Source organism: Dipodomys spectabilis, unplaced genomic scaffold, assembly GCF_019054845.1.
Source record: "Dipodomys spectabilis isolate Male_0828 unplaced genomic scaffold, ASM1905484v1 ptg000076l, whole genome shotgun sequence".
NCBI lineage: Eukaryota > Metazoa > Chordata > Mammalia > Rodentia > Heteromyidae > Dipodomys > Dipodomys spectabilis.
In genome coordinates this window covers 6515929-6540214 of record NW_024870753.1, presented here as the reverse complement: position 1 = coordinate 6540214, position 24286 = coordinate 6515929, and the positions used below count along the sequence as shown (strand labels likewise).

Here is a 24286-nt window from a genome sequence, read left to right as displayed (position 1 = left end):
TGTTTATACTACTACTTACTGATATCCAATAGGAAAGAGTTTATCTTCACAGTCAGACAGATCATTCAAAATTCCCAAGCAGTCGATTGTCATTGAGCCTGTCCGATGGAAAATGAAGGGATTAGAAGAGACGTGTGTGTGTGTGTGTGTGTGTGTGTGTGTGTGTGTGTGTGTGTGTGTGTATGTGTGTGTGTGTTTCCATCTGAGAGCTAGAAAGCACCCAAAAGGCAATACAGCCTTCCCCAGTAAGCAGGGTTAGGTCATACCAATCATCATGTGTATATTTTCTGGTTCTAAGCCATTGAGGAACTTCCTTCTCAAGCTGATCCCTTCAAAATCCACAAAAACTCTTCTAAACACTTCGAATCCATTCTCAGGAACCACCTTAAATGAAAGCAGTGGTTGCGGTTAGTGGGAGGTCCCGGGGTACTGACTGAGGGAAAGCACAGAACCCATCACAAAATCACCCTGTCTCACTAGCGGCACCTCTTTGTTTCCAACAAGACAAGATGACTTCAAGAACACTTAGTAACACTCGGTAAGAAAGTAAAACTGGTTTGTCAACTTGCTATTTTCAGTATTGTTTCCCCTGAATTTCTAGGGAATTCAGAAAGTATCTAACCAAGTCATAAGAAGAACTCCAGGAAACTTAAATATATTTTGCTAAGTGGACGAAGCTGGTCTGAAAAGGGCCATTGTGTTCTACACAATTCCATGGATAGGAAATCCTGGAAATGACAAGACCATGGAGAAAGATTGGTGGTTGTACAGGGCTGGGGAGAAACAGAAAAGCAGGCAGAACAGAAAGGGATGTTTAGACAGTGAAAACACTGGTATGAAAACACTATGTGACGTTTGTCCAGATTCACAGATGTACACTATTAAGGGTGAGGTAGTTACACAGTGATGTAACTTCATTAGCTGTAACAAACATAGCACTGGGGGAGGGGAGAATGCTAATTATTCTGGGGGAGGTGGGGTGGCGGAGAGCAGAGTGCATAGGCCATCTCTGATCTCTTACTTAAGTTGCCATGAACCTTAAACTGCTCTCAAAGAAAAAGCCTACCATGAAAACGAAAACAAAACCCACTAAAGCAAAGCCAGCTCACCTCGCCTTTGATCAAATCCCGGTGTCGTTGGCAGTACACCTTTTTATCATCCAGAAAGACACAGTTCTTGGCTCGGGAACACATGAAATGGTAGTTGCTTGTGCAGGAGGTGAGACAGCAACCCACAGTGGCTCCTGGCTTTTGGCAGAATTCGCATCTCTAAAGACCCAAGAAGAACAAGAGCCCAATGAGGCCTTCAGAAGTCTACAGAACTGCCCTGCTTGGCGCCTCCTACAACGCATCTGCTGCTGACTTGCAGAGAAATGAAGTGCATAGCTTCTTCACACCCTTTCTCTCCCATACGGGGCTCTGTGTCTACTGCATTTAATTACTGCAACTTGGATTCATCATTGATTTACAGGACATGGAATTTGGAAGATAAATGCCAAAAACATCACCCCTGTACTTACTAGACAGATCAAACAGCCACATCACAGGGTTCAGATTCCCCTTCCTTTCCCCTGTGTATCACTCATTATTGTCACAGTCTGCACCTCTCTCCCAGCAGGATCTCTTTTTGAGAATCCTTCATTTTCACACCTTCAATGCCTTCTAACTCAGCACCACTGCCACTACCTACTTTCCACTGCATGTACACACATGCATGTGTCTGTGAGTTTGTTCTGGAGACTCAGAATGCTGCTTCAGTGGTATCTGAGGTCACTCACATACTTGAATTAGACCCCAAACTAAATGATGCTTTGTTTTCGATTTCTTTTTGCATGGACCCACAGAGAGAATATCCACAAACGGACAGGGAATGTGTTTCCCTGGATTTGCCCACTAAGTCCTTACCAGCTGCTTGCCCCTGACCACCGCCATGTGCACATTCTTTAGTGACCCATCATCATCTTCAAATACTTCTGCTGACCACAGAGCACAATTCACATGTGTCCACTCATTCTGGCCAATGTACAGCAAACGACCAGCATCCTATGAAATAGAGATTTCTTTTCTCTTAAAGAGTTCAATATAATGCTCAAGACATGTTCCTTAAGATTAGTTTTACCTTAGTTAAGACAACCTCAAGAAAGAACCTATTAATTCTTTAGGGAGGCACACAAAAATCTCAATTCAGTTTTCAATGTTTCCATTTTCTTTCTAGATTACTTTTTCAGACTGGAAATATTTTATAAATCTGGAGAGTCAGAAAGTGTAATATGTGGTAAGGTTATATAAATGTGCTATTACTTCTTTAAAACCATTATTTAGAGTCAGCATTCAGACTGCATTAAAAACTTTTTCCTGCCAGTGCTGGGGTTGGACACACAGCCTCATGCAGGCTAGGTAAGTGCTCTGTCACTGAGCCACACTCCCAAGTCCCCAAACTCCTGAAAAAAAAATTGTAAAAAGCTTACTATGTACCAAGCATTAAATAAGAGTTTTCCATACATTACTCTCTGAGGTAAGCATTGTTATCTTTCCCTAGAAAAAGATTGTGAGGAGGCTGGAGCAGGTAGCGCTGATGGGGAAGAGGAGGGTGAAGAGTGCTAGCTGCCGCTGCTTTACACTCCAACTCTTACGATGGTTTTATTTCTGTCATTGTTTTATTTCTGTGCATTGTTATCTTTATTTTACACATGTAATTGAGGGTCAGATAGACTAGGCTACTTGTTAACGTTGTAAGTAAATAGAAAAGCAGAGGAATGAACACGGCCGTCTGCTAGAAGCGAGGCTCTGATCTGTCCTATGTCCACGCTAAACACAGCTACTTCACCAGCAGCTTCTTCAGAATGCCCTTTTCTTTGTGGGCATCCCATTTGCCTAGCCACATCCCTAACCCTGACTTTCATAAATCTCTGTGTGTGTGTGTGTGTGTGAGAGAGAGAGAGAGAGAGACAGACAGACAGACAGACAGACAGACAGACAGAGCAAATGTGCGTGTGGGATGGTTCTAGGGCTGGAACTCAGGGCCTGGGTGCTGTCCCTGAGCTTCTTTCTTTTGCTCAGGCTGGTGCTCTACCACTTGAGCTTCAGTTCCAGCATTTTGGTGGTTAATTACAGATAAAAGTCTTGTGGACTTTCTTTTCCAGGCTGGCTGCGAAACCTCAGATCTCAGCCTCCTGAGTAGCATGATCCCAGCACCCAGCTTCATAAAATCTTTTTAAGGAATTCCCATGATAAATTATTAGGCAGCAATAGAGTATTTTAAAGCAAATCACATTTTAAATTAATTTGTCAGTTATAAGAAAACAAAATAATACTCTTCAAGTCAGACATGATGGTGCATGCCTATCATCCAGCTACTGGGAGGCTGAGGCAGGAGGATTACATGTTCCAGGCCAGCTCAAAACAAAACACAACAAAAGTGTACAGTAAGTACCATCAAGTGCCAAACAAGCGGCACCACAGGCATCAAAATTACCACAAATGGGAAGCAGCTCACAAGCGGTGTCTATTAACCAGGATCTTCTGTCTCCAAGTACTTACATTTGCACTGTCATCACCATACATCAAACACAATGCACATTGTCTGTTATCCTCTATGCCTGGGGGCGGGTTCAGCTCTGGGCTGTCTTCTCGAGTCCGATCAGTACCTTGGAACCCGAAAGACAGGCAGTTAAAATTGACAGTGCTATGTTTAATTCCCAGGACAAAAGAAAACAATCCTGCTAGTGTATGTAAAATAAACACTTTTTAAAAAACGTTCCAAGTTTTGTTGTTTGATTGAGCTAAAATACGCAGAGTATTGATGTCAGGCTTTGTTAACATCCCAAGTGAAGCAAAAACAATGACTTCATTACATTTATGGATGATCTGAAAATTCCTTCTTCTGATTAAGTTTGGGTTTACAAAGTCTGTCATATGCATCTAGAGAGAAAAAGATCACGCCTCTTCCCTTGATGCCTTACTCAAAATCGGCGGTGTGGGAGGATGCAGAGGCGTGGGCGAGTCTGGTTCTCCAGGGCCCTTGGGTTTGGGAGCGGGGATGATTTTCTTCATGAGAGGAGGCTGTTCGGTGTGGCTGTTCTCCTCTCGCTCCTGCCACTGAGCATAATTATGGTCAAGTGAAGGTGGAAGCACTGCGTTTGGTAGCATCCCACTGCTGAAAACAACCGATTCAACAAGTATTTATTGAGCTCCTACAGTACACCTAGAACAATACAGATAATCAAATGCTTGACAGCACCAGGTCTGGACCCATCTGAGCCACTTATAGAATGTATTTGAAATTTGCTTAATTATATAGTACCTCAATGTTCTATAGTATTATTAAGATAGTATATATTAGATAGTATTTCAACTCTCCCCCACCCCCACTGCCAGTTCCCAGTTTCTCACTATACAGCCCAAGTTAGCCAAAATCTTCCATTCTCAGCTTCAAATATGCTGGGATTAGCTGGGTGCCAGTGGCTCACACCTGTAATCCTAGCTACGCAGGAGACTGAGATCTGAGGATCACAGTTCAAAGCCAGCCTGAACAGGAAAATCCATGAGACTCTCATCTCCAATTAACTACCAGAAAACCAGAAGTAGCACTGTGGCTCAAGTGGTAGAGTGCTTGCCTTGAGCTGAAGAGCTGAGGGACAGTACCCAAGCCCAGAGTTTAAACCCCATGACCACCACCACCAACAAAATGCTGGGATTATACCACCACACTTGGCTTGAAAAGGTAATTGTAATATATGACACTTTGCTAAACTTCCTGAAGTAATAACACCTATCAGAAACTAAAATGATTTACTGTCATAAAAATTAAATTAAGAGTAGTAAAAAACACTGAACCAAGTAAACTAGAACCCAACTATAATAACTAAGTTCCCTAAAATATAGTAGTTTCTTAAGTGAAAACGGGCAAGAGCTTACTGCAAACATTAAGGGTTTTTTTTTTTTTTTGTTATTGTTTTTTGTTTGTCGGTTTGTTTGCGGCTTGAACTCTGGGCCTTGGCGTTGTCCCTCAGCTCTTCAGCTCAAGGCTAGCACCCTACCACTTGAGCCACAGCGCCACTTCCAGCTTTTTCTACTTATGTGGTGCTGAGGAATCGAACCCAGGGACTCATGCATGAGAGGCAAGCACTCTACCTCTGAGCCACCTTCCCAGCCCTTAACTGTTGTTTCTGAACCAGCACAAAAGGCACCTGAACCAATTTTTGTCTTGAGGTGGAGGTCGGGGATAGGAGCGGTTTGCTGAATTCAGGGCCTGGGCACTGTCCCACACTTTTTGTGCCCAAGGCTAGTACTATATCACTTTGACCCCCAGCTCTACTTTCAGCTTTTTTGGTAGTTAATTGGTAATGAGTTCTTATGGACTTTCCTGCCTGAGCTGGCTTCAAACGGTGATCCTTGGATCTCAGCCTTCTGAGTGGCTAGAATTACAGGCCCAAAGCCACTAGCACTAGGCCTGATTTACTTTAAACATTAAAACATATTAGAAGATTGTTATGGTGGCTCACATCTGTAATCCTAGCTACTCAGAGGTGAAGATCAGAGGAACAGAGTTTGAGGCCAGCCTATGCAAAAAGTTAGCGAGGCCACATCTCAATCAACAAGCTGTGATGGTGATGTGTGTTTTTAGATACTCAGAAGCTTAAGTAGGAAGATTGTAGTCCAAAGCTATGAACAGGCATAAATAACATGAGCCCCCTTCCAAAAAGTAATTAAAGCAAATAGGGCTGGTGATATGGCTGAATGCCTACCTAGTAATCCTGAGGCTCTGAGTTCAAACTCCAGTAGTATCAAAAACTAAAAATAAAAACAAGCTTCCTAAAAGACCTCAATGTAGAAATATGAGAACTCTAAGATTTCTAAGTGACAAAGGGAAAAATGTAATGCTGAATTTACTTACTTGCTTGATACTTTATTTGGCTCCCAAAACCTGGACTTTTTGACACTAAACCATGGAAAAACTCTTTCCATTTGCTGAAAGAAAACCAACAAAAAGTAAACATGTGAAACAAATAACTTCCCATCAGTATCTCTGTCAGTATTGGTACTGATTTTAGGCTACCAAAGCCTAAAAGATCTATCTACTCTGACAACCTGACTAACTCCTACCAAAGAATAGGAGAATCTAATTAAAACGAAGATGTTTTATACATGGGACAAAGCAAACAACAAAAGAAAACAAGTCAATGTGTTCCTGAGTTACTGCTCATAGGTAAGCATTACAAATATGAACTATAGCCAGACATTACAGGATCACATCTGTAATCCTAGCTACTCAGAAGGTTCAGATCTGAGGATCATGGTTCAAAGCCAGCCTGGGCAGGCAGGAAAGTCCATGAAACTCTTATCTTTAATTAACCAGCAAACAAACAAAAAAAAACCCAAAAGCTGAAAATGGAGTTAGAGTGTTAGCTTCGAGCAAAAAAGTTCAAAGATAGCTCTCAGGCTCTGAGTTCAAGCCTTAGGACCAATACAAAAGAGAGAGAAAGAAAATTTACCCGGATAAAGAAGGACTTGACCATGCTGTTGGCTTTTTTAATCTCTGGCTGCCCCCCATCGGAATTAATGGCTGCTTGAATGATCTTTACAATATCATCACTGAACTCCAACTGTGTGCAAAAACAAAAGTCCAATTATCCATAAGATAATCAAGGTAATTTATAAAACAATTCCTGACACTCATGTGACACTCTTGCCTACTTAGTCATCCAACATATCACATCCTATTTTAAATAATGTCATTTCTCTTTGGCTGAGGCCTTCAGAATTCTGTACACAATTAACTTGCGGCAATCTGGAGATGCAGGTTAATAAGGCAAAAATGCAAACAAATTAACTTGATCATGCTAAGGTAGCCAAACAGGTTCATAATTTTTCATCTGGACTAACATAAACACGGAGTAGCAAATGCAGACCACATATAGTAAATGACCATTTCCTATATATTTGTTCCCTCTGTGCATTTTTAACATCATAAAATTAAAAGCATCTAGTTACAAATGAATAAAGTCAGATCCAAGCTCCAAAGAGGAGGATGAATTAACTACACATTCTCATTTACCCTAAATTAGCTAGTGTCCCCTCTTCATGTAAAAATAATTTTCAGAGAATTCAGATAAAAGCCAAATAAAATAGAGAGATTATCCTATCATAATCCTTCTTCTAAAATACAGAACTAATTCATATATATATATATATTTAGTGTGCATATGTAAATAAATATATACATATTTAGGTATCTCAAGCTATGTGACATTTCTAAATACAATTCCAATTATTTTCTTTTTAATACTTTTAATGGTTATTTTTCCTTTATTAATTTTCTGTGTATGTGGTACCAAGGGATTGAACCCAGGGCCTCATGCATGTTAGGCAAGCACTCTACCACTAAGCCACATTCCTTGTCTAATTCTAATTATTTTCAAATTTACTTATAAGCAGCTTCATTCCCCAAAGATTCAAGGAAGTGAAGCGGGTGCCTAAAACTTTGGTGGCTTGCTATAGAGACATACCACAGATGTGTAGTTGCCCTGGTCCATTTTCCTCTTGACTCCTTCCAGGTCTAAAGGCTGCTGCTCATCCTGCTTGCTGACCTCAGTAAGCACAGGAGGATCCGGGCCCTCCGGGGAGCTGCGGGAAGGTATGCTCTCCTCCGTCTCAGGGTTTAAGTCTGGAGGCTTGGCAGCCTGTTGCCAAGAAAGATGTTCTTTTATCTAACACTAAAAATGTGGCCTTTATGCAAACCCTATTAACATGGTAAAAGTCCCACTATAAGATACAAAGAACATGATAATAAGCAGAAATTTCTTTAGAAAGAAAAGTTAAAACAAGCCTATGATCTAATAGCTGGCTAGGGTAGGTAGGAACTTAGAAACTTTGCTTGATAATTTCCAAAAGTAGTATGAAAGAAAACGGTGAGCAACAATTTTTCCTATTAAAAAAAAATGGGCCAGGTACCGGTGGCTCACACCTATAATCCTAGCTACACTGGAGGCTGAGATCTGGAGATTGCGGTTGAAAGCCAACTCGGGCAGAGAAGTCCATGAAACTCTTATCTCCAATAAACCACCAGAAAACTGGAAGTGGTGCTGTGGCTCAAATGGTAGAGTGCTCACCTTGAGCTGAAGAGCTGAGGGATAGTACCCAGCCCCAGAGTTCAAACACAACCGACCAAAACAAGCAAACAATAAAAAGATAGTTTTATTTATTTACTTTTTTGCCAGTCCTAGGGGTTGAACTCAGGGCCTAGGCACTGTCCCTGCGCTTCTTTTGCTCAAGGCTAATACTCTACCACTTCTAGCTTTCTCTGTTTATGCGGTACTGAGGAATCAAATCCAGGGTTTCATGTATGCTAGGCATGCACTCTACCATTAACTGTAGTTTTCTTAAAAGACAGAATAGCAGCCTATCTCTATTCTAGGTAGTTCTGAGATTATATATACCTAGTATTCACAACTTACATGGTCAGCTTTAAGCTGACCACCATTAACTGCCGCCCAATGACTGGTCCTGACTCTAGGGTCAGTTCTTGCTAACCTCTGCAGGCCAGTGAGAGTAATTGCGTGTGTGAGTGTATGTGTGTACATGCGTGTATGAGTGTGTGCATGTACACATGCCAGTCCCGGGACTTGAACTCAGGGCCTGAATGCTGTCCCTGAGCTTCTTTATGCTCAAGGCTAGTGCTTTCTCACTTGTGCCATAGTTCCACTCCCAAAAACTTCTTGGTAATTTCTTGGAGGGAGGTAAGTCTCATGGACTTTCCTGTCTGGGCTGGCTTCAAAAACTGTGACCCTCAGTTTAGCTTCCTAAGTGGCTATGATCACAGGTGTGAGCCACTGGTGCCCAGCAAGAGTTAACTTTATTGCTAAAGAGCAACTCTGATCGGGTCACTCTCCTGGATGAAGTCCTTCACTGGCTCCGCATCACTTGCAGGGTGAGCAGAAAAGTTGCTATTTCTCATAGCAATGCATCCTTTGAACATATAGTCCCTTCCTATGTCCGACTCCTGAGAAGGAGGTTGGCTCTAAAAACTTCCCGAAACAAGATTATAAAGCTAAAGCTGTAAACAAAACAAACTACCAAAAACCAAACCCTGTTCCATTATTAAAGTGAAAACTAAGAATGAGCTCTTAGGGAATTCAGCCTACCTGCCGGTAGCGTAGCAAGTGACTGGTAGTCCGGGAATTCAACAAGGCGGTCAAAACTTGCTTTAGAGAAAGCTGAAGCTCTTTTTCTAGGGCCAGCCGCCACTCTGCAGGGTGCCGCTCAGTACAGTTGACACAAGTGTAGGCCACACTTTCTGGCAGATTGGATAGAATCTCATACATCTCATCTAGAAAAGCAAAAGCCTACAATGATGGGTCCTCTAAGAGCGGAGGGAGGGAGAAGTCGGTAGTCGACTTTGACCTGACCCTGAGCTGCATGGGGTCGCCCGTCCTGCTCTCATGCCGGGAGTCACTAGCCAGCACTAGCCCTGGCTTTGGTGAAGGGAGACCCCAAGGTCCCAGTGCCTTTCCACAATGGACAAGAACTACAGGGATGTGTTCAGGTGAAATGAGCCCGAGCCTACATGCTGCTTATTCTAGAGACTACACTATACGTGGAAAATAACTTCCGAGCAGCGCTAGTCTGAGGGGGATAGGGCTCTGGGGACTTTAAGTGCAGCAATACCTAGGAGAAAAGAAATGGTTACAAAAAAAAAAAAGAGTCCAACCTTCTGTACCTGAAAGGTTCTCGCACTTGGAGTGGACCCAGCGGTCGCAGCGCCCGCACTGCATCATCTTACTCTCGTAGTCGTCGTCGTCATAGCACTTGTCACACAGAGGGCAGAAGTTTCCTGAAACAAGGCAACGCTGGCCTGGGCTGGGGCCCCGCACCTGGGCCCCTCACGCCCTCCACTTGAAGTGGGCCCCTGGCAACCTAACGACAAGCCGCCCCCTTCGCAAGTCACGGCGAATGCCAAAACGGCTCCGTGCTGGCTTCACACACCGCCGACAAGCGCACTCTGCACTCCTAGAATTCTCAGAGAAGACTGCACCCCGGCGCCTCCTCTCTACACGACCACATCAGAAGACAGATTAACGTAACAGAGAAAGGGCAGAAGAGTGAACATTCCAAAGTGATGTTGAGCTTCTAAGCAACTCGGAGCACTGCTTTCTAAAATCCAGTCCTCCATCCATCCGTCTCCAGTTTGCCTTATCCATGAATCCCCTCCATCACTCTTTTCCCTTTGGTGCCAGTAGTAGGGCTTGAACTCAAGGCCAAACACTCTCACTTGGCTTTTTAAGTTTATATTGGGTATGCTATGATTTAAGGCATGCTTCCACTTGTAGCTTTTTGCAGGGGCAAGAGTCTCTTAGATTTGTCTATCAGAGGTAGCTTTAAAACTCAATCTTCAGATCTCAGCCTCTTGAATAGCAAGGATTATAGGTGTGAGCCACTAGTACTCAGCTTCCTCTGTTACTTCCTCTTCTTCTGTTGGTCATGGGACTTGAACTCGGGGCCTGGGTGCTATCTTGAGCTTTTCTGTTCAAGGATAGCACTCTACCACTTTAAGGCACAGTGCCACTTCTAGTTTTCTGATGGTTAACTGGAGATAAGAATCTCACAGACTTTCCTGCACGATCCTCAGTAGCTAGGATTACAGGTGTGAGCTACCAGCACCTGGCTCCCTCTGTTATTTCTTAATAGACTTAAGCTGATCTGCCGATTTCATACACAGTAAATTAGAGCTGGCCGTGTGTCACAGCTCTGATAGCCTAGCCCTCAGAAAGGTGAAGGAGGAATGCCATGAGTGCCAGGCCCGCATGGTCTACCTAGTGAGATTGCAGCTCAAAACACCTGTTACTTGGACTGGGAATGTGGCTTAGTGGTAGAGTGCTTGCCTAGCATGCATGAAGCCCTGGGTTCAATTCCTCAGTACCACATAAGCATAATATTAATTAAAATTATTTTTAAAAAAAGATACTCAGTAGATGGAGAATGTTAGAATCATTACTTATAGCCTGATTGAGAAAACTGTTAGCAAGACTCTCATCTCAATAGACAAGTTGAGTGTGGTGGGACATGCTTGTAATCTTAGCTATTCAGGAGCATATGTAGGGGGATCACCACCTGAGACTGGCCTGGGCAGATCCTGAGGCCCTGGGTTCCAGTCCTCAGCACCACATAAGCAAAAAGAAAAAAACTGGAAGTGGCACTGTGGCTCAAGTGGCAGAGCGCTAACCTTGAGCTGAAGAGCTGAGGGACAGCACCCAGACCCAGAGTTCAGTCCCCACGACCGGACCCAAAAAAAAAAAAAAAAGCGAGGGTGGAGGGGGGAGCCGGGCATCAGTGGCTCATGCCTATAATCCTAGCTAGTCAGGAGGCTGAGATGTGAGACTCTTATCTCCAATAAACCACTCAGAAAACTGGAAGTAGCACTGTGGCTCAAGTGGTAGAGCACTCACCTTGAGCTGAAGAGGTGAGGGACAGCGCCCAGGCCCAGGGTTCAAGCCCCACAAATGACAAAAGAAAGGCTAGGAAGGGGGTGGTGGTGGCTTGGAATGTGGCTAAATGGTAGAGTGCTTGCCATGTGTGATGAAGCTCTGGTTTCGATTCCTCAGTACCACATAAAAAAAGCCGGAAATAGCACTATATAGCTCAAGTGGTAGAGTACTAGTCTTGTGTAAAAGCAGTTCAGGGATAGTGCCTAGGCCCTGAGTTCAAGCCCCAAGACTGGTGGGGAAAAAAAAGTCTAGAAACATGACTCAGGTGGTAGAGACTTGCCTAGCAAAGTGGAAAGCCCTGACTCAAGTTGAGTTCCAGTACTGGGAAAATAAACTAACCAAAAATCTTACTGGTGATTTCACACCATCATTAAGAAAATGTGCATAATGTATTAATTAGAACTTTTGGTGTAATTAAAATAAAATGTCGGAGTATCACCTAAAGTTATCTCTGAACCAACTGTATATGCATCACATTTTGGCTTACTGGCTCAGAGAACTCATTTGCACTTAGCTGTAATGAGAATTTCCCAATTCTTCCTATTAAAGATAACAAAACATTCCCAGTTGCTAATAGTTTGGGCAAAAGAAAGAACTGCTGTAGCCGTGTCTACATGGCCTCCTTGGCCGAACAAGCGAGACTTGTCCTCCATCCTCCTGCAGGGGGCAGTGTGGACCAACTGGCTTTCTGGAGTACCTTTAGCGAAGAGTTTGGCACAGTCATGGCACAGTGAGAAGTCGTGGGACCACTGTGCATCCCATCCTTTGCCTGGAGTTGTAGAGCCGCAGCTCTTGCAGCGAACGCACTTCGTACAGATCTGCAAAGGAAGAAAAGAAACCCACGAGGAATTTCTTAGTTTAATACCCTTCCTTATTTAAAAGATCTCAAGTGAACGAACTAGATTTGATTTCTTTGCTGAAACAATGTTTGCTAACAAGGTGAATGCCGACGTCCTGAAACAAGTACTCTCTGACAAGTTATGCCCTCCCGGCCCACCCTGGCCAATGCGAGTGGCTCACCCAAACTTTCTTTTTCTTCGTGGGTTTGGTGGGGTAGTTTGGTCCCAGGCACTCAGGGTGGTAGCTGTTTCGGCACTTATTACATTCCAGCAGCTGCTGCAGGAAAATGGGATGTGAGCACAGCACGTCATTTCTCCTCCTCAGAAGGGCAGCAATTCCGTTACGCACCTCTCACTCCCAACCAATACAGAGAGATTTATTTCCTGTTCAAGGGACTCCTTGTGAAGTAATTTTACCATATTTGTTATGTTTTCTGTTCTACGTTGAAAATTAAAAACAAAATCATGCCAACAAAAAGAGTACCCACTTAAATAGTGGGGAAAAAAAAGAAGTCGACAAAGAAAGTAACAGATGTAAACCCTCAGAAGGCGGAGAACAGAGAGACAGCTCCGTTACTTAGTGCTGTACCTTCGCAGCCTGATGCTGCCTGCCACACACATGGCAGAACTTGCAGCGACGACAACACCAGTTTTCCAGCTGGTCCTCCAGAGGGCGCTCGTTTTCCTCTAAACAAAACTTGTGGAAGGGTTCACAACACACTTGGCAGTACACAAACTGTATCAAGAAGAGAACACAGAGATGTGTCAAATAACATGTAGAAAAAAATACTAACTACAAATACTTTTGAGTTTTATGAGTCCACTCCTCTATGCAGGGTGAGAATTTATCATGACAATCTGAAATCCAAAATGCTCCAAAATCCGAAACCCTTTAAGTGCTGACATGATGCCTCTTGGCTCAATGTACAAACTGTGTTCCTTGAATCAAACTACCTTCAGGCTATATGTATAAATCATATATGAAACAAATGAGTTTCATGGATAGCCTTGGGTCCCAACCCCAAGGTATCTCATTATGGCTACGCAAATATTCCAAAGCTTCAAAAATCCAAAAACAAAAAACAAAAACCAACTAAAAATACTCTCAAGTATTTCAGAGGAGGAAGGGATATAACACTAGTGCCAAAAAGTGCCAAAAAGAAACAAATGAAATGCAGTAACCCTAAGACATAACCGAGTGGTACAACACTCCAGAAGCTGAGGAAGAGCAGAGTTCAAAGCCAGCTTGGACTACATAGAGAGACCTCTGTCTCAAAAAAAAAAAGGATTTAACACAATGTGCTAAGTACCATAAGAGAGCTTATAAACAAAGATGTAAGCCGGGCAACCAGTGGCTCATGCCTATAATCCTAGCTACACAGGAGGCTGAGATCTGAAGATGGCATTTCAAAGCCAACACAGGAAAGTCTGTGAGACTCTTATCTCCATTAAACCACTCAGAAAACTGAAGGGGTGCAGTGGCTCAACTGGTTGAGTGCTAGCCTTGAGCTGAAGAGGTTAGGGGACAGTGTTCAGGCCCAGAGTTCAAGTCCCATAACTGACAAAAAACAACAACAACAAAAATAAAAAAAACAAACAAAAAGCAAAGACGTAAATGGGAACAGAATATAAAGGAGTTAGGAAAGAAAAATCAGCAGGGATTTAAATGTTGCTTTTTGCTCTGTGTTTTTACAATATATTAACAGTTATAAGCTGTTATCTTTTCTTAAGTAAGTTATTTTCATATTAACCCAGGCTTTCATACTAACACACTAATACTGACAACTACCACTTCTGCATTGAGTCCATTTCTACATTTTTATCATCAGAAGGACAAATCACCCCCTCAACACCATGTTTTTATTTCTCATTTTGTGGATGATCTATTTCTTTTACCCGTTTTTTTTTTTATTGGATATGTGCCTTATTAATTGCTTACAGATTTTTTATACATAAAAGATCTTTGGTATTCAATATAAAATAACTTAAAAGCATCTCTTTTTATAGAGGAATACTACTGCTTTAATTTTTCTTTTCAATATCCAAACATGGATATTGAAAAGAAAAATTAGGACTCTAATAAAAGATTGAATTTAAGAGATGAGACTACCCAGTACTATGAAATTTCTTAAAAATTAAAAATTAACTGGTTTAAATGAGGCTAGTACCTGCTAAATACTAACGAAAAGAATACTATCTCACTCACCCACCTCAGCCACCTACATTTCCCTCGTCGAGGGTTCGAAGAAGCAAGATCCCTTACCTCTACGTGCCCACTACTGGCACAGAGAAAGCAAACGACTCTAGGTGTTATAGGAACAGAGGTCAAGATTCCTAAGCCTCCCATCTCCCACACGTTTTCTGCTTCACAATCCTCCTATGAAGAGAGAAAGATCACTTAATGAAAGCTTGACACTGACAAAATGAGGATAAAAAGCAGAAAATCAGAGTGATACCTCAATACCATATTTTGAACAAGTCCAAAAAAAATTTACTATCAGACATAAACTAGTAAAAGGCTCAACTATGAGTTTGATTTCTGCTAAATAGATGACAAAGTTTAGAGTGGGATTGGATCTCCTGATCTCAGTGGGACAGAGATTTCCTCAGCCACCACTCAGCCTGGCTGTGGCCTCCACTCTGCTCCCACAGGGAACTCAGCTCTGACTGCAGGCCTCTCAGCCCTGAGCCCATCTGAGAGCTGCACTTCTTAATCATCCCACTGCTTGGTGCTCATCGTGTGCTTCAACACCTTTAGTAGCACCTTTTTGTAACAAAACACAACAAAACAAAAAACTAGGCACCAGGCGCCAGTGACTCATGCCTGTAATCCTAGCTACTGAGGAGGCTGAGATCCGAGGATTGTGGTTAAAAACCATCTGGGGCAGTAAAGTCCGTGAGACTGTCATCTCCAATTAACCACCAAAAATAAGCTGGAAGCAGAGCTGTGGCTCAAGTGGTAGAGCACTATTCTTGAGCTAAATAACCTCAGGGACAGTGCCCAGGCCCTGACTGCAAGTCCCGGACTGGCAAAACCAAACCAAACCCCACAAAAACCAAATTTCATTTAAAGGCTGCGACACTCGTTGAAATGCACGATCATTGAACATTTTTTAACTGTACTTTTTTTGTCCTTTATTTATCTAGTTATTTTGGTACTGGGGAGCAAACCCAGGACACTGCACTTGCTAGGCAAGCGCTGTGCCACTGAGCTACATCTCAAGCCTCACTGAACATTTTTACCTTAAAGTCCACTCTGATCCTGTGGACTCCATCTGCTGGGACTTTCTGCTTAGAACTATTGCCATTGGAGAGGGCGCTGAGGATGTTCAAAGTGCCTGCACTCTCCTGCTTATTAACTGGAGGTGGTTTTTCCTAAGGAGACAAGATAGAGAAAAAGCCACACTCTACCTGCCTTCATGTTTGAAGAGTCTTAAGCGCTCTGTCCATAATAAATACAGTGGGCATAGGTACGGGTGGCTTTTATAGGCAAGTATTATACTAAAGGATGTGAGGGCAGAACACGGTTATACCACATGGCCGATAGAATACACTAGGCTACAACACAAGGGCCCAAGAAGAAAGAGAAAAGCAACAAAGGAAAAGACATCAGAAAAGACCATGGGTAAAGCCTAAACCTTTAATTTACTCATTTCAACAAGTTCCGCTGTCATGACACAGAGGCCGTGTGCAGCTCCACGCCACGTGGAAGCCAAGGACAAGGCTTTCGCGACAGACGGCACACACATGAGAAATGGAGACAAACACAGGGCTCCTCACCTTTTCTTTGGGTTTTTGTTTTACAGGGATACTTGGGCGGGGAGCCACTTTTTTCTGCTTGCTCTGCTCTGGACCTGAAGAATTCAAAGTAGATTGCATCAGATGATGGCAAGTTTAGGACTGGCTGGCCAGTGAAGAGAGGGACATTAGAAAACACCACAACTCTAGCTTCCAGTAGGAAATTAAGGCCATATTTGGGCTGGGATGTGGTTCAGGGGAACAGTGCATGTCCAACACTCACAGGCCCTGGGTGTGATCTCCAGAACCCCGCCCCACGTGTGCCCCCCTACACACACACAGGAAAAAAGAAAAAAAAAAGAATTTAAGGTAATTATCACCAAGTTTTTGTTTTGTTCCTATTTGTTATTCCGGAGTAGTTAAAAAGAGAGTTCATTTTCTTGAACTGGAGACAGACAATTCAGGTTCTGACCGACACGTGGGACAGCAGCGCTTCTTTCTAGCTCCTGTGGCTCAGCCATCCTCCTGCTCTCCTCGCTCACCTGATTCCGGTGGTGGCGGCTGCTTTTTCTTGGGTTCACTTGGCGTGGTCTTAGGAGCCTCTTTTCTCGTGGGTCCCGTGGTGGGTGGCTGAGGGGGGGCGGCTGGCGCCGGCTGGGAGAGTTGTTTGCTGGACTTCCTGGAAGCTGGGGTGGTGGCCTGCTTGGGTTCGGGTGCTGGGATGGGGGCGTGACCTTCTTCACTCTTTTCTTCCGCGGGCTTCCGGGCAGGAGGCTCACTGTTGCTCTTCTTCGGGGCCGGATCCTCGCGTGCTGCTGGAGCAGGTTTCTGACTCGAGTCCACCAAGTTCTTCACAACAGTGCTCTCCTTGCTCTCCTTCTTTTCGCTGGTCTTAGACTTTTTCTCTTTCTTTTTCACAGCTTGGGGAAAACAAACAAGAAGACTATGTTTTGTAAGTGAGAAAAATTTTTAATTAAAATAGAAGTATAGAAATATATCATAATCTTATTCATGGTTTCCTACAAGTCAGGAAAATTAATGCTGAGCTGATCGGGTGGGCAGATATGGTAAACAAGTTGAGCAGGTATACTCCTATTGCTCTAGGAAAAAGGGTGAAATAAACTTTACATGAGCTTTGAAAAAGGTTTTGAGATGGAAATGATTAAACAAGAGTCAGATGAACCCTGTGTCCCTATCATCCAGCTTCAACCACCACCAACTCCCTGGGAAAAAGCAGTATTTTAAAAGAAAAACCAAACCAAACCAAACCCCTAATATGCTCTTTACATGGAGTATGCACAAGTGAAGGAGATGAAAGCAGGAAGGGTTCTGGGGAGACGGCTGTGCCGCTACCTTTAGCTTGCTTCTGAAGGTAGGCCTTGGAGGGCATCCACTGGAGATTCTGGCATTTTCTCATCCTAGGGTAACAAGGGGAAAACCGTAATGTCAGTTGCATTTAAAAGAGAAGCAACCAGGACAAGCATTCATCTGTGTGATGATCATTTCAGGTTCACTTCGAGGGCTAGAACAAGGACAGTTTATTACATCTGAGCCTTTGGAAACCTGGGTCAGCAATTTTACCTACCTGTAGGCTAAAAGAAGCAAATATAAAATCATTTTTGAAATGGGACTCAAGTTTCTTTTTTTTTTTTTTTTTGTCGATCATGTGGCTTGAACTTTGAGCCCTGAGCTCTTCAGCTCAAGGCTAGAGAGCACTCTACCACTTGAGTTACAGTGCCACTTCCAGTTTTCTGGTGGTTTACTGAAGATAAGAGTTTCATGGACTTTCCTGCCCTGGCTGGCTTTGAACCACGATCCTCAGACCTCGGCCTCCTGAGTAGCTAGGATTATATGCATGAGCCACCGGCGCCCAACTTTCAAGTTTCTTTTAACTCAATACTGACTAACACTACATCCGAAATGATCAGTGAACATTTCTTGAAGCAAAATGAGCTGCTGCCTTATAAGATATTTAATATCTGGTGTTTACCCCAAAATAGACAAAAGTCATCACAGTCCCTTGTCACCACTACAGTGCTACAGGTGTATCTTGTGGCTTTGATATGTTCCACCACTCAATTTGAATTTAATGAAACTCAAAATTAATTTGAAGTCTAAAGTTGCATTGACTCTATTGTAGGCCCTAACTTCAGTGCAATTTGATCTTACTCTCGTGGGTCTTTTGGAATTATGTGATTCTTTTACTTCTTGCTACTACTGGGTCTGAGATAAGATTAAGGGTTAGAGCAACGAAGCATACGAGTACTTTTCTCCGCGAAACTGTCTCTCCTGAAGAACTGCAGTGTTTCTGCTGCTGATGCCTTATGTTAAGTTATTGTAACATCATTCATTTGCTCATTCAGTAAGCATCTATTTCTTTTTTTTTGGTCAGTCATGGGGCTTGAACTCTGGGCCTGGGCACTGTCCCTCAGCACTTCAGCTCAAGGCAAGCACTCTACCACTTGAGCCACAGCACCACTTCCCGTTTTCTGGTAGTTAATTGGAGGTAAGAGTCTCACAGACTTTCCTGCTGCCTCCTGAGTGGGTAGGATTACAGGCCCAGCTAAAGCATCTATTTCTTATACCAGGCACTTGGCAAAATGCTTGACTGCCAAAATATGTTTACATAATTCAATTTTAAACAAACCATCCCAAAAGGCAGAAGGTATACCCATGAACTGACTGAAAGGGAAGAAAAGGCAAAGTATTAAAAAGATTTTTTTCTCTCAAAAATTCCTCATGCATGAAAAGATTCCCAAAGAGTCATAAAGTACAGATTTAGGAAAGATGTCTCTTAAGTTTCCTGGCATGCATAAAGATGAGTGATTGCAGTAGACCCCATTAAATACTATGCCTACATCTGTCAGGCTTTAAGTAGAATCCCTTCAGTGCTGCACTGACTGATAGGGTAGTCACTAGTCACATGTAATTAAGTCCAAATTAATTGAAACAGAAAATGTAGTTCCTTAGCCACATTCACCACCTGGCCAAGCGCTCAAGAGCCACATGTGACTAATGACTGACACAGCCAACTGAGCTCCTCGGGATGTTTCTACTATTGTAAAATGTGCTACAGGGCAGCACTGCTCCCGAGTATTTCTTACTTAAGTACATCGCAAAATTCCAGTCTACAATTAATCTTGCAGCCAAAGAGACTCAAGGCAACTCTGGTCTCCTTATCTGTCTCTACAGCAAAGCAGAGATGAAGCAGCAGCCTTCGTGCCTGCAAGGCCGGCGCTGCTGAAGATGCCACTCACTTGCAGCACTGCTTCTTTATGTTGCGGCCACCAAACTTGGGCTTGTCTAAGCAATTAGTGCACACACCACAGTCCTCAGGCACCTGGCAGCCAGGACACTGCCCACAGCGCCTTGACCGCCGTCCCTTCTTCACTGGAGGTTCCTGAGGCGCCTTGTTTCTGGTGACAGGCTTAATTGGTTTGATGGGTGGAGCAAGAGGTTCAGCATCTTCAGAGCCAGCAATTGATGACTTGTCTGTCAAAGAAATGTGTCATTAGGTTTCAAGGGAATCTCTAATCCCTTCCTGAGGAATAGAGGGGGAAGGCCTCAAAAGTTATTCAGTCAAATTTCATTTAATTGGTAGAACTTGGATGTTTTTCCTTTTATTGGAATTAGGGTCTCAACTCTACTACTCAAGCTATGTCTCATTATTTTCTTTTATCAGATAGGGCACTGTAATTTTTGTCTAGGATAGTCTCACACCTATACCTATACCCTCCTACCTATACATCCCAAGTAGCTGGGATAGTAGCCATGTGCCACCACACTCAGCTTATTCTTTGAGAGTCTCCTTACCTTTCTGCCTCACTGGCCTCAAACTACTGTAATCTTCCCATCTCCACCTCCCTGGTAGCTAGGACTATAGATATAAGCCACCATACCAGCCAGAACTCAAGATTTTTTATTTATTTTTTTTGCCGACTCTGGGGCTTGAACTCTAGGCCTTGGTGTTGTCCCTGGGATCCTTTTGCTCAAGGCTAGCACTCTACCACTTGAGCCACAGTGCCACTTCCAACATTTTCTGTGATTAATTGGAGATAAAAGATTCTCTTGGACTCGGCTGGCTTCGAACCACAATCCTCAGTTCTCAGTCTCCTGAGCCCTAGGATTACAGGTAGGAGCCACCAGTGCCCAGCTTAGAAATCATTAAAGTAACTACTTAAATGCTTTTAAATGCCTGTAATTGCAGCCTAATGAAAATTAAAAAATCTAACCTAAAATTTCAAAGAAACCATGAACTATATACATCTAAGGATTCTCTAAACCCCTAAAGTCATTAAGGGTAGGTACCCAGCATATTGGAACTACATGGCAGTCATGATAATGTGCCTCACAGATCCCCAAGGCCAAGGCCCCACTCTGAATCTGCTGGTGGAGTGCTTGCCTAGCAAGAGCAAGGCCCTGCGTTCCAACCAGTTCTGCCAAAAAATAAAACCAAAATCCACTGGTGCAACCATGTTCCCTTCTAGACACTGGCTTGGTACAGCAAAGCACTAGGACGGACTTGTTCCTGAGAGACACGAAAGTCTTCTAACAGCCTTGAACTTCTATCCAAGGACCCCCTGACTGCCTTGCAGACCTTCTGCTGTACTGTGGTGGTATCAGAGAGGCTCTTCCCAACTGCCCTTGGATACCTCTCCCTCTCACTTACGGGACTTGCCTCACACGTCATCTCTTCCAGCTATCTAGTTCTTCAAAGACTCAAACTATGAAGAGTCTACCCGGCATTCCCAGAATAGTCAGCACACACAGCAGACGTCTGCTTGCACCCCACGGTTGACCTTGCTGACCTACCATCATTCCCCATGGAAGACAAAATTTTTTCTCGTTCTTCCCACGGTAAGGCACTCAAGGTGGGCATGTCATCAGGAAACACAGCTCGTTTTCGGCCAAGGGCAACAGCAGCTCTTCTGCAGACATGTTTAATCCGGGGTCCTCGCACTGAGGTCTCTGATGAATCACTTTCTTGACCCTAAATGAGGCAGGCCAGAAACAATGACAACCATACACACTGGATATATAATTAAAGGAAGCCAAGGTATACTTGATAGATTTATTATCATCTAGCATCAAACACACATTTCTAGCTATTCTCAGCTCAGCTGATAAGCCACATCAATATATAGAAATAATCTCCCTTGCACCCTAAGATGAGCAGCTCCCAAAAGAAAAAGGCCTCTCATTTTGAAGAAATCCATCCAGTGTGGTGGTTCCCACCTGTAATCTTAGCTAACTTAGGAAGTAGAGAGAAGAGAACCAGGAGTTTGAGGCTAGCATGGGCTGGCAAAATCGTCTCAAAAAACAAAACAAACAAAACACCAAAAACGAAAGGAAACAAAAACCACCCAACCAAGCAAACAAACTAAAAACCAACTAAGCCTTTATCCCAACTGCACTGTTTCTTTCAAATTCCCCTCAAAATTCAAGCTACCAGTCTTTATTACAAAACCAATTTGGTACCAAGGGGCTATTCTAACCACAGACGATTTCCTATTTCCTCAATCAACAAAGTAGTAGTATAAATAACTGGAAATGCTAGTATGTAAGGTGGCAGCTCCAAACAAGTGTCTTACATTTTAAATAACTTCTGCTCCTATCACTAGCCAAAAATACCTCCAAATATCAGTATTTTCAGCATAGATGTGCATCTACTCGATCAACCGGCTTCCCCAGCAAAGGTCAGTGTCCAGCTCCTTTTTTTTTTTTTTGGGGGGGGGGGGGGTCTAGTCGTGGGCCTGAACTCTGGGCCTGGGCGCTGTCCCTCAGCTCTTCAGCTCAAGGCTAGCACTCTACCACTTGAGCCACAGCGCCACTTCTGGCTTTTTTCTTTTTGCTTATGTGGTGCTGAGGAATCGAACCCAGGGCCTCAGGCATGCAAGGCAAGCGCTCTACCACTGAGCCACCTTCCCTCCAGCTCCTTCTTTTGGAGTGGGTTTCTCAAGCTATTTCCCCAGTTCTACTACTTCACTTAAAAATGCTGCTACCGTAAAAACTGTTCAGCATCGTCTCAAGTAACTGAGCTCTTCAGCTTTCTGTTTCTCATTTGTATTCTCACAATATCTACCACCTTTTACCCTATAGTCACCCACTATTCAGAGGCAAAGGATTGCTTCCGTTTTCTCTCCTGTGAAGGACAGTACAAGTGTGTGGCTACACAAACGTGCCCTCACAATGAAATCACAAAAAGACTGCACCAGTCAACCATGGGGCACCAACCACGCTTCCCAGTACGGTTCCAGCCTGTCTTCCAGCTCAGTGTCGCACTGTGCTGTGTGTGTGTGTGTGTGTGTGTGTGTGTGTGTGTGTGTGTGTGTGTGTGTGTGTGTGTGTGTGTGTGTGTGTGTGTGTGTGTGTGTGTGTGTGTGTGTGTGGCCTCAATGCAGCTGCTCGTGTTTCCTCATCCATGCCTCATGCTTTCTCACTGCTGCCTATACATACAACGTTAGGTCCTTGAAGGATACTGCACAACCTCCCCCCAACCCCCCCCCCCCCCCCCCGGGACCTCACCACTCCCTAATTCCCCTAACTATGTATAACTCAAACACATGACCAAACTAAAACCTGCCCACAGAAGAGGCTCAGAGGTTAGGTGAAATGGAGTACCTGTGCTTTGGGCTGGTCGGTCTGTTTAAGACTCTTACTCTTCTCGATCTTGCAGAGCTGGGCTTTGGCCTTTTTTAGGAGGCTGGCAACCCTCTTGTCAGTCATTGGAAGCTTGTCTGCCTGAGCCAACATGGAGCCTATGGAGGAAGTGGAATGTTTAACAGTGCTAGATGAAGGAGTGGAAAGGCAGAGGGCTTTCTCCTTCTCCAGGGACGGGGCAGTTGGGCCGAGGTCCAAGTTGTTTTTTTCCAGATTTCCTCTCCCTTTCTTTATAAGTATTTTGGTTTTGACAGCTGTTGTATCCCCAAGAGTCACAGAAGCAAGATCAGTCCCAGAATCAAGTGATGAAGACTTCTTCCGCCCTGTGGCCTTTTTGGCAGAAGATGAAGTGGCACCATCTTCACCAACAACCTTCTCTTTGGAAACCCGACCCATAGGATACAAAGCCGAACTACTCTGAATTTCTGATCCCTTTTTCCTTTTCTCTTTCCTGGACTCCCGCTTATTCTCCTTCTCTCTCTCCCGGTCTCTCTCTCTACTCTTGTCCTTCTCCACGCTCTTGTCAGCATCTCGGTCTTTGGACAGCTCCTCGGGGGCCTTGTCTTTATTTCTCCCCCTCTCAGTCTGAGAGCCTGGGGTGAACCAAGGGAAGAGAGGAGTGGGACTACTTGATGAAAACGGCTCTGACGACGGAGCGCTAGTCTGCTTCCTTGCTCTCTGGCTTTTCTCTGTAGATTCCCCAGACTGAGTCAGGGAATGAGAAGGAAAAGTAAAAGTTGGGTTTAAGGCACTAGTGGCAAGAGGACTAACAGAAATGCTCAACGAAGAAGAGACAGAAGACGGGGGAGTGAGAGGTGACAGCTCAGAAGTGCTAAGCCTTCCGCTCCTTGTCCTCATGGAGTGAGAAGGAGATCTTGGCTCAGATCGAATAGGACTAAACACTTTCCTTTTTCTTTTCCTATTAGAGACTCCGGAAGAGGACGTCCCAGCAGAAGTTCGATTACTAGGCAAGGTCACGGACTCGAATATTCTAGAGTGTGCCTCACTTGGAGTGAATCTCGGAGCTCTGAGAAGAGGGCTCCTTTTGTGCATATCAAACCTTGTTCCAGAATGGAGTGGGGAGAACAACCGGGCCGAAGCAGCAGTGCCGGATGCAGAGAAACCAGACGCAAAGCCAACGTCCTCAGGAGTTAGTGGAGGGGGGCGGAAATTATCAAATATTGGTTTGCGGATCAGACCTTCTTTGGCATACTTTGCTGAGGAAAAGTATTGTGGCTCTGACCTAGAATGCTTTAACGACGTCCACCTAAACGTAGGCTCTCGCAAAATGGACTTGCGCTTCCCTTGCAGGGAAGCCGCAGAAGCAGGCAAAAACGGTGACGCTAAGGGGATGGTGGGGGGCATGAGCCAAGGGGTGTGGTCAGAGATGCCGGAGGCTGGCTGCAGGGGAGGGGGGGGAGTGAGCAGAGGGGGAGGGGGGGAGGAGGAGGGCTGCTGCTGGGGAGCATTCTGCAGAGCTGACAATTTCTTAGTGGTTCTAGATCCAAAACTCCTCTCTGACACGGAATACCTTCTGCTTCTCCTCTCACTGCTCTCGTTCTCGGGG

The 24286-nt window shown here is 44.0% G+C and overlaps 1 protein-coding gene across 1 annotated transcript in view; it reads right to left on the bottom strand.

The window, feature by feature from the left end:
- Positions 1-24286, bottom strand: part of Kmt2a (lysine methyltransferase 2A) — an 80085-nt gene that overhangs the window by 23974 nt on the left and 31825 nt on the right. Inside the window, 22 exon segments of the mRNA XM_042682906.1 lie at positions 20-98; positions 267-384; positions 1110-1268; positions 1905-2042; positions 3540-3646; positions 3962-4155; positions 5896-5969; positions 6494-6604; positions 7508-7681; positions 9143-9327; positions 9718-9831; positions 12180-12300; positions 12503-12598; positions 12911-13057; positions 14585-14698; positions 15565-15696; positions 16102-16175; positions 16602-16979; positions 17413-17477; positions 19317-19551; positions 20872-21049; positions 22681-24285. Of these exon segments, the coding sequence (XP_042538840.1) occupies positions 20-98; positions 267-384; positions 1110-1268; positions 1905-2042; positions 3540-3646; positions 3962-4155; positions 5896-5969; positions 6494-6604; positions 7508-7681; positions 9143-9327; positions 9718-9831; positions 12180-12300; positions 12503-12598; positions 12911-13057; positions 14585-14698; positions 15565-15696; positions 16102-16175; positions 16602-16979; positions 17413-17477; positions 19317-19551; positions 20872-21049; positions 22681-24285 (4598 nt within the window).